At 37.9% G+C, this 19,459-nt stretch overlaps 1 protein-coding gene across 1 annotated transcript in view; it reads right to left on the reverse strand.

The window, feature by feature from the left end:
* Positions 1 to 5,477: 5,477 nt before the first annotated feature.
* BRWD1 (bromodomain and WD repeat domain containing 1) overlaps positions 5,478 to 19,459 on the reverse strand; it is a gene marked incomplete at its 5' end in the record, with an annotated part of 91,899 nt that continues 77,917 nt past the window's right edge. Inside the window, 3 exons of the mRNA XM_005859729.2 lie at positions 5,478 to 13,661; positions 14,848 to 15,744; positions 18,273 to 18,440. Of these exons, the coding sequence (XP_005859791.2) occupies positions 12,487 to 13,661; positions 14,848 to 15,744; positions 18,273 to 18,440 (2,240 nt within the window). The remainder of the gene's footprint in view (positions 13,662 to 14,847; positions 15,745 to 18,272; positions 18,441 to 19,459) is intronic.

A 19,459-nucleotide genomic window follows, 5' to 3' on the forward strand; every position in this document is an offset into this window, starting at 1 on the left:
ACCTTGGGGTCCGGCGGCGGCGGGCCTGGGAGGCTGAGATGAGAGGGGGCGCGGGGCGGGGACTCCTGGGGAAGGGTAGGCACCAGCCCCATCCCAGGCTGTGGCTGTGGGTCCCTCTGCCTCCCTCCCTTGCTGTTTCCGTCTCCCTCCTCCCTCCGGAGGGACAGGGCGAGCTTTGGTTATGAGTCGCCCGGCTCCTCCGCGCTCTCTTGCAGGCGGGTGTCGCCCGCCCGGGATGGTGGGCAGGGAAGGCGGGCGGGAGGGCAGGAAGGAACACAGCGCTTTGGGTAGTATAAACATGAGGCCTTTACTCTGCAGGAGGAATTCACATTTCAAAAGCTGGTGGTCGTCAAGCTGATCTGAAAGACTATGAGACTGCAAAAATATGAGCTTCTTTTTTAAAACGTGGCCATTTCTAATACAAAATTTGCTTCCGCTTTCAACAGCCTTTCACTTACAAGCAAAGTGTTTAATTGGTTCTCTTTCAAATTTGCTGGAAGACAATTCACAGAGCACTATTCCAAGCAGGAGGAAAAAGGACAACTGTACCATAGTTAAAATAACAGTGAAAATATCCGGAATTGCAATGGAAAAATTTTAAAAACACATTTACCTAGATTTAGTTGGGCTGAAACTACATGGCATTGCTTACATTTTGGAATGCTGTCCATAAATAATCCCGAGCTAAGTACTAATTTGGGGTCGGGGAAGCCTCCTGAGGCAATCAAGAAAACCTCAGAAAGTTCCTAGAAACATCTTGCTTTTAGGATGTGGAGACACTGATCAACAAAAGCATTTACATAAAACCAATATTTAACAGTTTTACACATTATTGCAAAATATAAGGCTGGACTTCAAAGCAAAATTTGAACACAAGTATAAACAGTAAGACCCAATTGCTATCCTGCAAGAGCTTAGGAAACTTTAGTGAGCTAGACTAGACAAGATTACCAATGTGATGTTTTAAAACTGCATTAAGACTCCTGGGTTAATTGGCTTTATAGAATGACTGAATTACAAAATAAAAGGTTTTGGTATCACTTTGTCCTAGCCCCTTTGTTAAATAAAATAATGTCAATTTTATTATTAAGATCTTCAATTTGATTTCATAATTATAAAGAAATCATTTCTAAAAGCTGATTGAAATTATAAATAGGGTAATGATAATACATTTGTCCGTGATTAAAATTCTGCATACCTTTTAGAGAGCATTTTACAAGAATGTTAAGATTTAAACAAAAGCTTATTTCATGCAGTTACAATAAGTTTAGGCTGAGCACTTAAAAAAAGGCAAATATATGTTCAAATTAAATACTAAACCAGAGAAGGGTACTGACAGAAATGAACCCAACCACAGTAAATTATAAATTCAAAATTGAAATCCTTTCATTACACTGAAATGGTCAAAACCTTTTACATAAAGTAATCTTAACTGAGACAAATATTTTCATTTTGTGGTATTTGTTAATTATATACCCAATAAAACATTTCTATGAAATTAAGTGTAAATATGGGACTGGAAATAGGTTTAATTTCATTAGATATCAAAAAGCAAAGTCCATGCACCTAAAAATTTCATTTATTTGGAATTCTCCCCTTCCTCACCTGCACTAGTAACAAGACACTGGTATCAGTATTTCAGATGAATCTTTTAACGAAAAAGGAATAGAAACCCTTAGGTTTCCATATTTTACTTTTTCAGATTTACACAAGCAAATCATATTATTAATATTCACAGATATTTTTCAATGGGAAACACCAATAATTCAGTTTTCCAATAGCATGTGCTATGTTAAAGATTTGACAGTGCATTCATTTAATCTGGTGATTTTCATTTCAGTAAATACCTATTAACAAATTATACTTCATGGCAAAGAAATTTTTTATAATATCAAAACCAGATGTCTAATCCTGTTTAAAGCCACAATGAAATAACCCAGACATACTGCCATTAAAGTTTGTTGTGATGAGACTGTAATAAATTTGCTCAGTGTTCGTAAAGTTCTAACACTTAAGGTGCTCTAGAGAAACATAAGAGGATGTTACTCTATCATCTAAAAATATGACTCTTTTGATCTTGATCTGTATTTTGTGTTTTCTAACTTATTAAAACTGAGACCTGCCTCATAATGAGGCACATTTTGGCATCTGTGTAAATGCTGCTACCTGAAAGTAAAAATGAGGAAAAGAAGTTGTGAGTCACATTCATGGGTTTCATAGAAAAATATATATTCCCTGAATCAATCATATCAAGTGGTCATCATTCAATATGAATTCCAATATTATAAACAAAATAAAACATTAATGGATTCCCTCTATTTCCAACACTACTTCAGAACTCGGATTACCAAATCCTCAAGTCCTCGTTGGCTTTGGGGTTGTGAATTGGAGGGACTGCATCTTGCTAGAATACATATTTGCTTCATTCAAAAGTCAAATATGCTCAATGGCACTTCGTGAAATGTGCCTACTTTGTATTTTAATAATGACATCATGGTCGGGTGAGTCTGAGTTTTTATACTCTAATGCAAAACCCTTAAAATTAGCAGGCTGGGATTTTGAATTTTTTTTATTCCTTTAGGTTTTTGCTGTAGACCCTGTACACTTCCCATTATAGTTGACCCTCCATATCCAAGGGTTCTGCATCTGGGGCTTTAACCAACCACAACTCAAGAATACTCTACTAGGGGAAAAGCCACATTGTTGCTGATGTGTACTATGTAGTTAGGCCAACCATCATTGCTTTGTAGACTTCTCTGTCATTAGTCCTAAACAGTACAGTATAACAACTATTTGCATAGCCTTTACATTGGATTAGGTATTATAAGTAGAGAGGATTTAAAGTATATGGGAGAATGTGTGTCTGTTATATAAATACCACACCATTTTATAGACGGGACTTGAGCATCTGTGGATTTTGGGAAGTCCTGGAACCAACCCCACCCCCTGGGATATGGAGGGACAACTGTATTTTCTTCCTCTTAGGAATCAAGAAATTTCTCCAAGACCCTTCCTTCTGAAAAGGGATAATTTTATGAGCGGTCCTTAGCCTTTTATGTCTGCCTCTCCAACCATCGGCTTCACACACAGAGCTATTTCCTCTTCAGAATTCTTTGTAGGGTCTGTACAAAAACTCACTGAGAGGAAGCCTTCCTGGGACCCACTGTGACTCTCTGGGTTATGGTTTTCAGAAAATTCCTCGGAACGTGCCAACAAGGGGTTAACTTTAGAGCGAGGAGCAGAATGCAACTGCCAGTTTACTGTGGCCCCTGTTTCAATTCCACACACACATTTTCATAGTCACTACTTTTTCTTTCCAGGATCTGATCTGACTAAAACAAAAGCATTTTGCTATGAGTATCTTCTAGCTCTTTTTCACTCTCTGAATTTATACTCGTATCATCCTCTTTATACACATTCAGTAATTTTTTCTTAGCCGCAGCAGAAGCATTTCGATGGGGCAGTTTTCTGCTACTCTTCCTAATCCAGACACTTTCTGGTCCTGAAATCGTTTCCTTTAGATTACTCATTATCTTTATTTTATTGGCAGCAACAGTAGCACATCTGCGGGGAACTCTCCCAGGCACCATTTTTGCTTTCAGAGTGTCACTAGGCATCTGCACTGCATCCTTCTGATTATGCAAACATGTTCTCATTTTTGTATTGGGATCTCTGTCTCTAGGAACAAATTCTGAAAAACGAGTGAAAGTTCATGTAAATGCAAAAATCTTGTAGCACAAGATTTTACTACTCACATTCCTCAACAATACATTCCTAAACAATAAATTGCAAAATTACTCACATTGCTAAATAAAAACATAAGTGATCATCAAATACGACACGTCTTTGACCTTGATATAACCTTGCATTGCTTTACCTACAAAAGAAAGTCTTGAATAAGAGCTGCGATTCCTCCACCTGGCATTAAATCATCTGTAAGGATAACGATCACTTCAAACAGTAGCGGACTTGTGAGAATGGAGTTAAGTACTTTCAGCATCTAAGTCATTAATTTAAAATCTGAATTTTTTTAAAATCTGCATTTTTAAAATGGAACCATATATAGGTTTTAAGTTTTGGTATCATTTCCAGCACTCCATGTTGAACTACTTTAAAATATTCAATAGGAGTTCTGAAATAATTTTTCTAGAACCTAAACAAGGAGGAAATACCATCATGACATGATGACCCAGCATCAGCACTATTACAAGACCCTTGTTAAGGGTTTAACTCTAATACCAGTATTTCCTTTGGTTAAAGAAAAAAATTGATTAGTAGATAAAAAGGAATTTTATATTTGTTTTATAGAAATGTGGTTTTAATCCTAGATTAATTTTTTTCCAAATATTTGAGCATTTCATATAACTGGAATTGTTAAATCCTAGTCTCATTATTCAAATATTTTCTGAGCTAGGCATGTGCCAGGCACACAGAGGATCAGGGTAAAAATTCAGAAGCAAACTAATTCTACATATATGCAAGTACACTGGTTGTGCAGAACTAGTGCAGTGCTGTGAGAACATATTCTAGAAACCAACCTCCGCTAAGGGGCAAGGAAGGCATCCTTTAAGGAAGTGTCCTTGTAGCCAGGAGCTAGCAAGTGGAGGGTCCACCAGACAAAAGGGAGGACAGAGCCCAGGAAGGCAAGTCCTCCATCACACTGTGCTGTGCTGTGCTGAGATGGTGGGCCTATTACCTACTTACTCCACGTTTAGCAATTTAGGTGGAGCCAAAGCTAGATCTTCACATTTCAAACACAAGATGAATTAGCCCTCTTCTAGGGCATATTTCTTGATAAAAATGCAACCTAAGCTCATTAACCCCTGAATGTTAGGCCTTATCTCTTGGCAGCCTAGTCTTGAAGTCATTAAGAATAAACTGTCAGCGTGGCTCAGTGGTTGAGTGTCGACCTATGAACTCAGGAGGCCACGGTTCGATCCCCAGTCTGCTTCATTTCTCCGCAGAGCACATGCCCTGGGCTGAAGGCTCCATCCCAGATCGGGGCTTGCAGGAGGCAGCCAAACAATGTTGATGCTCCTCTCTCATCAATGCTTCTCTCTCTCCCTCTCCCTCTCCCTTCTCTAAAATCAATTTAATAACATTTTTTAAAGGTACATTTTGTTCAATGTAAATCAAAGGAATTGCAAAAATGGCATTTTGGCAGACTAAGCTGATTACCATGGCCGTGCCCCACACAGCATACCCACCCCCCTCAGACTCTGTGGAGTCACATGCATATAGTCGGGGGAGTGAGATGGGAAGTGGCTTAAAGTGTAGTGTTTTTACCACTTCAACGAATTTCTTCTTAGGAATTTAAAAATTGTGAACATTAGTTCTCTGCAAGCTAAACCTAGATCCAAAGCCAATCTTTAGCACATTAACTCAGTGTGGGCAAAAGCGAGAATATACGGGGCAGGCAAAAGTAGGTTTACAGTTGTGAGTCCACGAAAGTTTATTCTTGTATTATTTATTATTGCATTTACTTGTATTACAACTGTAAGCCTACTTTTGCCCAACCCTGTATATTAATATGCTACATCAGATAAATGGTTAAAACTAGATAGCAAAATTAAGGTGAAATTTGTACTTGTGGTAGGTTAGTAATACTAGTATTCAACTGCAACCATTTGCATGTTGAAAAAGCACTAAAAATAGACAACTGGTTCATCCTCAACACATACCCAGTTGACTAGCATCGATAAAATCCTATTACAACGAAAAAGTTTTGTAGGACAAAATGATGTTTAATTGCAGTGATTAATTCCTTTGTGATGTAGTGATAGAAGTACCCTATTTAGGAACCTGGTAAGTACTAACTCTAAGACATTCCAGTAAATACTTATTTGTAACCCAAAATAAGGGAAAAGTTGAGATTCTACAAAAGAAACTTTAAGTGGGCTTTAAAAACTACTTTAAAGTCTGAACTTCAAATAAGTGGGGGAGAATGTGAACAAATTACTTTGCATACAGCAACTCCAACTTGATAGAGCTCTCTCTCTAGTCTTATGTCATGAAATGGGAACTTCCTAAAGATAAAAACAGTCTGAGGAAGACATTAGAATAACTTGTGTGGAATTAAAATAAAAATAATACGTACATGTAAGTCAGTGTTAATTTTATTACTGACAACTTGGTAAATTATAAAGTGCTTTATTTTTCTTGGAAAACTACAAACAGTTTTTAGAAATATATACAGGATAATTCAGCTAGAAGTCCAATTTGTATGTCAGTGTGCAAGCTTAAATTTTTTGGAGGATCCTATATGATTACAGTGTCACTAATACTAACAAGACAGTACAAGTCTAGTGTCCCAGATGGTCTTGGGTCAGTCAGTGTTGGGACAGTCAGCATGCCTGAGGCATTGCTGCTCTCCTATAAATGAATCCCTATTTGGATATGGAAAAAAACCTCATTAGTAGAATAAAAATTTACATCTGCAGTAGCACTCGGTCAGGTTACTTTAAATCATGACTCAGATCACTGTGTATTCTAAGATGGTCTGTAATGAAGAGAAAAGGATATAGACAATACAGCTTTGACAGAGAGCAGTAATCTCATTTTTATATTTTAAGGATTATTCATATTCCAATTTTACTTTATTCCAATTATACTTGATACAAAATTGTTTTCCTAAATCCAAAGTAAACTACACATCATTGCTATAGAAGCATATAGAATTTTAATTGGATCAGCATTTTTATTGGAATATTAAAAACAAATTTGAGAATGGAAAAGAATGCCTGCTGCTGAAAACAATATACTAGCTTATTTCTTATCCTTTTGATTCCTGTGGTTGGTAGATAAATCAATTCCATTCAGAGGGAAAACCTTTTAGTTGCAAATTATAACCTCTTCAAGCAAGCCTTTATCAGAGCTGGTGTGATTCCTTTCTTCACTGCCTCCCTTCACTGATAAGCAATGAAATGACCCAAACTCGGAAGCATATAGCATTTAATACTGATATCCATCCCTCCTAAAGCCTACGTTTTCAAAAGGATCCCATAAGCTTTGAAGTCTCTTTAGAGAATGCCTGTAAAACAATGTGTTTTCTGTAACTCTCTGGGTTTAACTGTTTACTATTTTCCCTAGGGGAGTTGGTAACACTGAGAAGTCTTCTATAGTATGGGAGTGTCAGGTCAAACGATGTCAGAAATAATTCCATCGAGTTGTTTTCCACTAGTTTGGTCACTTTTATGGTTGAATCGATGAACTGAAGTTCATCTATAGTTTACAATACACCCAGTAGGGGTGCCAGAGAACCTTGAATTGTTTTTACACATAGAGCTTTCTCTCATCCCTAGAAAAGTTAACTGGTAACATTCTTATGATTCTCACAAGCTTTGTGATGGGCATTTCAATTTTTTTCTAAAATTCTGATGAAAGCTCAATGTATGAAAAGGATATGATACTTATCTGCCTAATGAACTTTTTAAGAGACATCTCAAACTAAGGTAGACAGGATAGAGTATCAGAAGTAAATACCGAGTTTCCAATTGACTTTATCGCTTCCCTAGTGAAATGCATTGGGGCCCAGACAATCCTGACAACCCTACTCAAGCACATCTCATGACTCCTTCCAGTTCCCCGCTCACCCCGCTTGTAGCCCTGCGTTCTGCCCACAGGAGAAATCACAGAGGGATAGAGGTTAGGGAACTGCTTAAGACAAGAAGTAAAGATGAGCTGCAAGGAAAACTGACTCCATATTGCTGACCTTAATCAATCAGCCAGGAGGCGTGAAGTCGTTTTAAAAAAGAAGGAAAAAGCCTAATTAAATTTATTAAACTCTTACTCTTTTAGTTAGTAACTGACTAAAAAACTGGTGCCTAGATGAAAATGCGAAGGCTCAGATGTGCTAATGACTTAATTTAGGAAGTTCACTCAGAGCTCCTGTGTGGGAGTGGAAATTAAGATTTATCTCTTTGACAGGCTCCAGTAAAATGGTGAGAATTTTACAGGTGAACTGAATGTGTACAGTCCAAGGACTCAGTATGGATCAGCACTTATATAGTTCAATATATTAAAAATTAAAGATTCCTTTAACATTTAACCACTAATTGTAAAGGGCAATAGTTTCTGAATACTTTCCTTCTGGAACCATCACTAAGTAGGGCTAGCTGCTGTGGTCAAGTCTGTCGTTGGTCATCTCCTTTCAGTTAGTTCAGAATGCCTTTCTCTTTAGCACTCCAAATCCCCATGAAAGTTCTAACAAATGATAAAACTTACCTTAAAATTAACTTCAAAACTAAAGTATGACCAGAAAATATACTGCAACACTGATCACTATACTGGATGAAACTATTATTCTTGACTAGATATATACTCTATGACATGCTGTCACATTTAAGAGCCTACAGATCTGTAGGACCCAAATGTTGTGACTGCCCTGCCCACTCCTCAGCCTCCCTCCATCACATCGTAAGAGCAATCCTTGAGAAGGCAACCAGAGTCTAGACATTTCCCTGCCACACTAATAATAGACTAGGAACAAGCTTGGCAGAGTGACTGGTAAACACCCCCCTGAACTTTGAGAATTCCCATGTATCCTTAGGCAACATCTGTAATTTAAGAAAATAGCTATAAAAATACTCTTTGAATGGAAGAAGAGGTAACACAGCCCTCGTCATTATATTCTGTACACTTCAATCCTTCCTAATAATTCACAATTGAGTTACAAGCAGGATTAGCAGTTACTAATGTAGTTGGACTATATTTTCCCACTATGTTCCACTTTCTCCCTAGCTTTGACAAATTTATTTAGTTTGGTCTTTCTATTCCCAAATACTAGAATAAGAGACAGTCTTTAAACTGTTAAGTTGCAAGTTTCTTAGGGTTTCTGCTTTATTATTCCCTGATATCCACTGCAGAAGTGCAAGGCATACTTAATTAATAGACAAAAACTTCTACAATGAAGGTAGTTTGTTGCACCCTTTCATACTAGAATTGAGCTATAATTTCCACACACTGTAAGAAAGCTAAAGTATTTGGTGACAGCTACAAGATACCTGACAAAGTAAATATGTTGACTTAATATCAATGAAAAATATGGGGCTGGTATTTCAGCTATAGTAAAGGACAAGGCAAAAAGACCTTATCTGGCCATTTAAAAGTTATTTAAAAAATCAATTCAATTGAGTAGAAAGAAAAACCAAAAATACTGTATGCACCTTTAACGATGTTCTTACATTTTGATATACAAACCCCTCATTTTGTTCAAATGGAACAAATTCAGCTTGTAGTTACAGAAGAGATTAAAATCCTTTCAGCTTAGTTTTTAATACTATACAGTAAAGTTAATAAATTTTGTGTTCTAGTGTTCTTCTTGAAAAAAGGCTAGAAGAACGACAGGGAATGTAGTATGGACCCAATGTTACTCTAAATAAGAATTTTTACTGAAGATGTCATCAACTGATGAAGTGGGAGGATTTGGTGAAGTGTCTTATTCTTGTTTTCGGACAGCAGTACCTCAGACGGTATTTTCATTGGTTTATGGCTCCTTTTTCCATTTCCACTTCCAGATTTGAAGTGAATTTTCCTAAAACGTAAGTTCTTTCCTTCTATTTCCTTATTATAAAACTGATTTCCTTTTCAGGCACAACGCTCTGCTATTTAAAAGAAACTTTCGTGTTTTAATTTAGAAGCTGTAACTGCTTTATCCTTTTCTAAGGACTAGTAAATTGAGAAAGGATTTAATCAGAGATTTTCCCCTAAAATAAAAAAAAGGGAGAACAACCATCCTAGGAATTAACTCGGAATATATTTTTCCTTTTATTCAGAAATTACTATACATTGTCAATATACCCTTTTAAAAAAAAGTAGGATATGAAAAAAAATGCTTTTAAAACCTCACCTATTTTTAAACATTTTAATTTTTTTCTTAATATGCTTGGTAAAATTAGTTATTCAAAGAAATAAAAAAAACAAACCTAAGTACCTCAAACCTTTTTGTTTAAACCATAAATGAATAAAGTCAGAGGACTTTGGACATACACAACACAGTAGTATTTTTTTCATATACCATTAAGCTATGTCAAGTGCAATGGAAAGCTATAGCCCTTCATCAGTTCACATTCAATTTGTAACCTTTTATCTTTTCTCACAAGAAAAACACAAACCAATCCCAAACTTATTAAAGTACATCTGTGCATTAAATCCCTGCGCCTTTTCGCATAAAGTAGAAAAAAAAATCAAACGTTCTAGTGCTCAATGTAAACATTTTGAACTATTAATTATTTATTAATTTTCCTTAAAGGTATTTAGGAGTGTGTGTCACATATTCAAAGTTAACCTTAGAAATAGCACCATGACCAAAAAAAAAAAAAAATGATTCTCTCTATAATCCCTTAGTTTTACTTCAGAATTTGAGAAGCTACCATTGTCAACCACACATTCAAAGTTACCAGGACAATTCTTGTGTTTTTTTCCATATGAAACCAGAATACTTCTTATATAAATAAGGGTGTAACTATTTTGGACAAAATGAAAAATTAGTAATTAGTTGACCAGCCAGTCAATGACCAATTAATTTAGTCTAAAGAATAGTTCTATTGATGAAGCCTAAATGGTCAAACTAACATTATACCAAAAGAATTTATGTGTTTATGAATGTATTCCCTATTTATTTAAGGATTTTTGGTACCTTTTTGCAAATGATGGTAAACATGGAGTTATAACCCTGAGACTAGATATAAAATGGAGAAGTTTAAGAAAAGTTTAAATAAATTAATGGATATGACATCTATCATCACTTCTTAAAATTAAGGAAGTAAAGAGCATTCCATTAATTTTTTCAGGTCAAGAGTGAAGGACAATTATCCTGCACCAAACTGTGTACTATGCACTTAATACAACTTTGAGAAGAAGAGCATCTCTAAACAACCAAAGGAGAAGCAGGCCTCCCACCTATCTCAGCTGGCAATGTCTAAAAGAGAAAATACCTTTACCATGTCAAACAGGATAGATAACTGCAAAGTAACAACACTTAAGAACATTCTCTAACACTAATACCAGAGTCTGGTGCTTTTCCCTATCTGCCACTTTAAGGATACACAGGAGAAAAAGGTTAATTTAGTCTGAAACCAAACAGGGCCAATAAATAGTAAAGGTGGGAGTACTGAAACATACCCCTTCGCTACAAAATATGTAAACCATTTGAATCAAGTCCATCTTCAGGCACAAACAAGCCAGGAATGGCCACCTATACTGTTTGGAGTAGCACAATCTTATCAAGTAAAAACATTTGGCTCAAAAAAAAAACTAAGTGTACTATGGTATCTGATGATGTGATAAAAGTTTTGCTTTAAATGGATTCCAAAATTATTTTCCAACAAAATATGACTTTTCTTAGGTTTAAAGTAGAGGTCACTAATGAAGTTACACTTAGTTACCCCAGCAAAGAATGTTTGAGATTGCACATGGCAGCAGCAAGCTAAAACAAAGAGATGGAGATAACATTTCACTAGTTTCCTATATAGATGAGATTTGCAATTGCACACTTAACAAAACTCAACCCTACGATTTCAATAGAAATGGGGGGAACTACATATAATTTAAATATTCTCTGAGTTCTGTACACTCTATTAAAGAATAAACTCTCCCTAAATCTAAGGCACACAAACTCCTCTATGTCACAGAGTAAGACTATCGAAGACCGAGAGTTTGGTTAAATCCCTCACATGAAAACCAGGAGATCATGGAAAGAAAATTATATAGCCTTTTGTTAGAGCACAATCTAAAAGAAAATGCTAGGACTATGGTCTGGCCTTAGGAATTGAAATATATGATCAAAACATTAAAAAAAATAATTTACCAGCACTTTATAAATTCAAGTTTATAAAATAGTAATGATATTTTCCTTTAAAATAAAAAGAAAGATGCAACAGCATTTGAAAAGAAAACTGGAAACCATTTCAATGAAAATGACCAAATATGGTATAATGCATTCTACTCAAGTAGCCAGGGAAAGAAAAAAAAAAAGTGGTAGGTACCTTGCCTACTACTAATCATGGTAACACCTCCCATGATTGTAATGTCGGTATGGACATAATATTTATGAAAAATCTGTAAACATAGGTCTTGTGAAATTGTTATGCTACAATATGACACGGGTTAGAAACTGCCACCTCTTGACAAATTCCAAAAATATCTGCATGGCACTTGCAACCATGAAAGTAATGCTCATTGGTTGTGATAACCAGGATGTCTAGTGTTTAACATATTTCAAACTCTTGCTATATGTAGTTAAATACTGTTTAAGTAGATCTGCCCCCAAAATGAAGCATATTTTGGCACCTGTGCTGAATGCTGCTACAAAGGCAAGCAAGTGCAAATAAAAATAACAGTCATGATTTAGTCACATTCATAACTTTTCATAGAAAAATATAAATATATTCCCTGAATTGTAGGACAAAAAATAATAATTTCAACAGCCAGGTTTCACCATAAATTCCAGTCCATTTCCTCTTTAAATGAACTGGTTTTCCCTCAAGGTCATAAGGTGCAATCATCAAAATCTAACACATTTTCTAAGTTTCTATCATCATCCCCATCATGGTATCTCACGGTCCTTCTACCCTGATTTCTCGTTTTAATTTTTGAACGTCGAAGAACTCTCTTAGATTTTGCATAGTCCAAATCCTCCCAGTCATTATCATCCACATTTAACCTAGGACGCTTGCTCTGTCTTTGTTGCCTCACAGTTTTAGATATGTTAGCTGTAAAAGTTTTACCTTTTCTAACATTTACTTTTGCTTTTCCTTTTGTTTTCCTCTTTTTGGTTTTTGTCTCATCAGCACAGTCAACCTCTGATTCAGTTACAGATCCCAACTCTGAGTCAGATTTGGGACTAGTGTCCGGTCCACACTCTGAATTCCCTGTTGTTTCTGAATTGTTCACATTTCCCAATTTAGGATGCAGTCTCTTCCTTCTTGTTTCTGTCTTAGCTGCTTCCTGGGAGTCCTGAATCACTCCTGTCTTACTGAAAGGAGCCTTCCCATAGGTCCTGAGTCTTCTGCCATTCCACCTGCGCAGCCCGTAATTCAGTTCCTCTTCAAAGTTAGTCTCTGTAGTAGTTTTTTGCTCCAAAGTTGACCCAGAAGGAAATTTTCTACCAATCTCACCCCCTGGAATATGGCTTTTTGAATCTTCCTCTGAAGACCCAAACAACGACCTCTTTGTTCTAGAAGGTGCAGCATTTGTTTTGTGGCTACCGGTAGGCCTGGCAGGCCTGTCCCTATATTCTGACTTCAGCATACCTTCAGAGTCGGAGTCTCCACTGAGAGGCTGATGAACGCTTTCTGCGCTCCCTTCTGAGTCAGCCTCAGGCACCTCCCCTTCACACGCGCCCTGTTCGTCTGGCACTGCACCGTTTGCGTCTCCCTCAGAATCACTCCCTATCTTCGTGGCTGTGGTACACGCAAAACGGAGGGGCTTCTTCCTTCTCCTCTTGCCTCTAGTGCACACGTTTTCTAAACTAGCATCTTCCATGTCACTCATGAGCTTAATCTTACTGGCAGCGGTGGCTGCACATCTTCGAGGAATCCTTTGGAGACCCGTTTTGGCTTTGGAGGATTTCTTAACCACTTTCGAACTGCTGTCTGAGTCACTGGAACAGACCCTTTTCCTGGAAACTTTTCTGCTTTGTCCATGGTCCCGTGATGTAGAATCTAAAAATTAAGAGTATTCCTTTAATCTTCAATTCAACATTTATGACATCAGTCCATAATTCTGCATTCTTATTAACTGGGAAGGAATGGCAGTGAGTGGCATGGGAGCAGTGACTTGTTAGCCTCAGCACCATTCACAAGTACAACGTATTTCTCACAGTAAAACCCCAGGCCTTTCTAGCTATGTGCACAAACACCTGACATTAAAACCTTTTACTTACATGAGTACAGACTAAACTCTTTACCACTACACTAGGGTATAAAAACTAACCACTTACTCTCAGCCTCCCTGCAACACTTCTTAACTTTACAAGTTCCTATCACACCAACTTTTCATCTTAGCTTTAGCTGCCTCCTGCTCTTTTAAAATTTTTCATCAATCCCCATTTACCAGTACAATCTTAATTCAGCAATTTACCTCACCTCTCTGTGCTCGTTATCAGTAAAATTGACAATAGTCCCTATCCCATAAAAGATATGAAGATTAAACTGATTAATAAACATAAAGCATTTATCCCTGTCTGGGTGGCTCAGTTGGTTGGAGCATCATCCCATACATCGAAAGGTTTGATCCCCGGTCAGGGTGCGTACGGTGAATACGGGAAGCAACCAATCGATGTTTTTCTCTCACATTGATGTTTCTCTCTCTCTCTCTCTCTCTGCCTTCCTCTCTCTCTAAAAAGTAAAAACAAAAACATATCCTCGGTTGAAGATTAAAGAAAAAACATAAAGCATTTAGAAAAACATCATGATATACAGAACATCTTGGAAAATGTTCTGTTAGCTGCTATTATTATTACTTACCACATTCCTTTCAATCAGTCCTACCCTTTTCTTTCCCCTTCTCAAACTATCATCACGACAGTTTATAAATGTGCTTGCCTTTGTTTTCTTAATCCCATCGCCAATATAATATCCCCAATTACCAATACAAGAAGTGAAATCTTTAATAGTAATAGTGTTAAGGCCAAATTGCCTGTCATGTGAGTAAAACTAAATGCACTCAACCAATAGTTAGGTGCGCACATAGGAATATGAGAGATGAAAGGGAAAAAAAAAAGACTAATGGAGAATGCAGGGAGTGTAGAGAAAACAACTGGCAAAGAGAAGTTTCACAGGAAAGAAAAACAATGTATGCCAGAAGGGAAGGGCAATAAGAATAAATCAGTGACATGTTTTCAATTACCTTTCACAAAATCGTTTGGTTTTTCTTTTGTTTTGTCATCATCTGAATCCACATCAGTTTCAGACACATGATCTGAGAAACAGTGGGACGCAGCCATAGGTTCACTCTTCAACTTTCCTGACAGCAGGTTTGTTTCCATTTTGTGACATCTACCATCGCCTCTATCTTCCTCAGATTCAGAGTCCTCTGAATCAGTAAAGACCTTTGCTTTTTTAAGGGAAGTGGCATTCTTGCGAGCTGTGCTGTATTTCCTACCAGGGTATTTTCTTGGCTCAGAATCTGCTTCCTCCTCTTCCCCTGAGACACTTCCTGCCTTAAGTTTCTGCCCAGACGTTGATGGGCCATTAGTTCTGTTATGTCCATAATCTGAACCATGACTTTCCTCAGAAGACTCTATTTTAAGAAGTTTTGTTTTAGAAGTTGCTGCAGTATGGGACTTGTAGCCATTAGCATGCCAATTTTTCCGGACTACCTGCAAGTCACTTTCTGACTCTGAATCTCCACTTTCAGATTCATTGACAGTATTCTGGGCCGCATGAGAACTGGACACTGGCGATGGTTGATTGTGATCTTTTAGCTCCTCTTCAGTTTCTGACTTTAAGCTCTGCTCATCTTCAGAATTATATAATAACTTTTTTCTAGCCACAGCAGAAGCATTGCGGTGAGGCAGCTTACGGCCAGAACAGACATTTTCAGAGCTAGAATTCTCCTCTATATCACTCATTAGCTTTATCTTATTGGCAGCCACAGCAGCACACTTTCTTAGCACTTTCCGGTTATTTCCAGCTCGGGCTTTTAAACCTTCACCAGTTTCTAATGAATTGTTATCTGAGTCACTTAAATAAACTCTCTTTCGAGTGGCTTTTCTGCCACATCCATTTTCTAAAGAAACTGGACCTAGAAATAAAGTAACAATAAGATTAGAAAGGTCTTCCTTATTTCATCATTTTTTAAATGACTTCACTATTTTAGTACTGATGTTCCTTGTATTTTACTCCCAAAACAGATTTCCTTTCTAAATCTAAAAGACTTAAAAGGATACAACAGAATAGACACTACAAAAATAAACTCACACATATATGGTCAATTAATTTATGAAAAAAGAGACAAGAATACACAATGGGGAAAGGAGATATTTTTCAATAAATAGTGTTGGGAAAATTGAACAGCACATGCAAAAGAACAAAAACTAGACTGCTACCCTAAACCACACCCAAAAATTAACTCAAAATAGATTTAAGATTTGAATGTAAGACCTAAAACCATGAAACTCCTAGAGCAGTGATGGCGAACCTTTTGAGCTCGGCGTGTCAGCATTTTGAAAAACCCTAACTTAACTCTGGTGCCGTGTCACATATAGAAATTTTTTTATATTTGCAACCATAGTAAAACAAAGACTTATATTTTTGATATTTATTTTATATATTTAAATGCCATTTAACAAAGAAAAATCAACCAAAAAAATGAGTTCGCGTGTCCCCTCTGACACACGTGTCATAGGTTCGCCATCACTGTCCTAGAGAGCAGTGGCCGATGTGACTCAGTTGGTTGGAGCGGCATTCGGTGCACCAAAAGGTTGTGGGTTCAATTCCGTCAGGGCACATACCTAGGTTGCGGGTTCAATCCTGTTCAGGGTGTGTACGGCAGGCAACCGATCTCTCTCACATCAATGTTATCTCTCTCCTTTCTCCCTTCCCTCCTTCTTTACTCCCTTCCTCCCTCCCTAAAATCAATAAAACATATCCTCAGGACAGGATTAAAACTTTAAAAAAAATGGGCATAGACATGAATAGGTATTTCCCAAAGAAGACATACAAATGGACATGCATGATATGACTAATCATCAGGAAAATACAAATCAAAACCACAATGAAGTTATCACTTCACACCTGTTAGAATAGTTACTATCAAAAAGATAAGAAATAACAAGTGTTGACAAGGATGTGAAGAAAAGGGAACCCTTGTGTCTTGTTGGTAGGAAAGTAAATCAGTGCAGCCTCTTTATAGAAAACAGTAGAGAGGTTGCCTCAAAAAATCAAAACTAGAACTACCATATGATCCAGCTATTCCACTTGCAGATATTTATCCAAAGAAAACAAAAACAAGTCCAAAAGATCTACGCACCCCCATGTCCAATGCAGCATTATTTACAACAGCCACAATAGGAAACAAGCAAAGCACAGTGTCCATGAATAGATGAATGGAGCGTGGCTGAGGGGCTCAGTTGGTTGATATCATCCTGTGCACCAAAAAGTTGCTGGTTCAATCCCGTTGGAGCATATGTAGAAGGCAACCAATCATCTTTCTCTCTCACATTGATGTTTCTTTCTATTTCTCTCTCTCTCTCTCTAAGCATGTCCTTGGGTGAGGATTTTAAAAAAAATGAATGGATAAAGAAGATGTGATATATATACACAATGGAAAACTATTCAGCTACAAGAAGAATGGGTTCTTGCCATTTGAAACAACACAGAGTGACCGTACGGGCATTATGCTAAGTGAAGTAAGTTAGATAAAGAAAAAGAAATACCATATGGTCTCACTTATATGTGAAATCTAAAAAACAAACAAACAAAACCAAGTTCATAGATACAGAGAACAGACTGGTGTGTGTACGGGGAGGGGCGGTTTGAAGGGGGTCAAAAAGGTATCAACATCCAGTTATAAAATAAATAACTCATGGAAATGTAATGTACTGCATGGTGGCTATAGTTAATACTGTAGTGCACATATGAAAGTTGCTAAGCCCTGGCCGGGTAGATCAGTTGGTTAGTGTTGTCCCAATAAATCAAGGTCTGTGGGTTCAATCCCTGGTCAGGGCACATACAAGAATCAAACAATGGCCCTAGCTGATTTGGTTCAGCGGACAGAGTGTCAGCCTATGGACTGAATGGTCCCATGTTTGATTCCAGTCAAGGGCACATGCCCTGGTTGCAGACTCGATCCCCAGTAGGGGGCATGCAGGAGGCAGCCAATCAATCATCTTTGATGTTTCTACCTCTCTCTCCCTCCCCTTTCCTCTCTGAAATCAATAAAAAATATCTATTTTAAAAAGAATCAAACAATGAATGCATAAATAAGTGGTACAACAAATCGATGTTCCTCTCTCTCTCTCTCTCTCTAAAATCAATCAATAATTTATTTTTAAAAAAAGAGAGAAAGTTGCTAAGAGAGTAAATCTTATATATGGTGATGGATGGTAACTATAGACTTGTGGTCATTTCACGATGTACTAGTATACAAATATCAAGTCATTATGGTGAACACTTGAAACTAATACCATGCCAGATGGCAACTATACCCCAATTTTTAAAAAGTTTACAGGACTAATCATATGTAGATACATTAAATCAATAAACCATTCAGTGTTTAGCTTTTGAACCTCATGATATACATCCCTCCAAAGCACCCCCAAGGTCTCTCACCAGGTCTTCTTTGCGCAGCCCGGGTTCTGGTCACTCTGAGATTGCCGCTTCTGGCCAGCCTACGGCTCAAGGAGGGCTCACAAGCTCTTGAACTCCCTTTGCTCTCCTCTGAACTCTCTGAAGCTGAGGACGATAAAGAGGGACCTAAGGAATCTTCCATTTCACTTTCTAAGAAAAACAAAGCATCAACAGTTCATTACACACATTCTCTTATCTTTACACACATAAGCAGTTACTTCATAACAAAAGACTTAAAGCAGATTCCTAAATACTTAAGAGTATATTTTCTAAAGATGTTCGAAAAAAACAGCTGATAGGGAGAAACCAAGATGGCGGCATAGGTAAACACTGGAAATTGCTGCCTCGCACAACCACTTCAAAAATACAACTAAAAGACAAAACGGACATCATCCAGAACCACAGGAAAGCTGGCTGAGTGGAAATTCTATAACTAGAAGGAAAGAGAAAAGCACACTGAGACTCAGAGGAGGTGCAGAAGTAAAGTGCAGAGGTATGGAGGCGCACGTGGAAAGGGCTGGCAACTGAGGACGTGGTTGTCTTTTTCAATCAGGAGGGAGTCACAAGCTCCCGACTGAACTGAACTCCAGTTCCGGGCGAGTCTCTGGGGACCCAGACTCATACGGGGAGAAACTGGACTGTCTGGCATCGGACAGAAATCGAGGGTGGCTTTCTCTCAGAGGTGCTTGCAGCGATTACCGGGACAGGACACCGAGACGAGGGGCCTCTTAGGGTAGGACTGAGGAGCAGCCATAGCTGCTTGCTTCACCCTGTTGATCCCCCTGAGACCCCACCCCAACCAAGCTGTGCGCAGAGGCTTTTGCATATGAAAGGCCTGGCCCTTTGCAATCTGAAAATTACCTAACAAACTGCAGCTGGGTCAGAGAGACCCAGAACTTCCAAAAGAAGGCCCAAGGCCCCACAGCAGCTTGCATTGCTTCACAGCTGGGCTCCTGCTGGGTAGCCTCAGGCAGAGGCTAAATTAGCACCTCCTTAGAGATCCAAGAGCCAGTGTACCCAGTGGTCAGAGTGGGACCATCCAGATTACAACTCCTCAGACCCATAAGGGACACACTCAGGGGGCAGACTCAGTGAGAACCAAAGCCCCATTGAAGCAAGTCTTGCCCCAGAAGGGTGTCTCCAGCACAGAAGTTCTCCCACTGCAGACA

The sequence above is a fragment of the Myotis brandtii genome, unplaced genomic scaffold (assembly GCF_000412655.1).
Source record: "Myotis brandtii unplaced genomic scaffold, ASM41265v1 scaffold1297, whole genome shotgun sequence".
Classification (NCBI taxonomy): domain Eukaryota; kingdom Metazoa; phylum Chordata; class Mammalia; order Chiroptera; family Vespertilionidae; genus Myotis; species Myotis brandtii.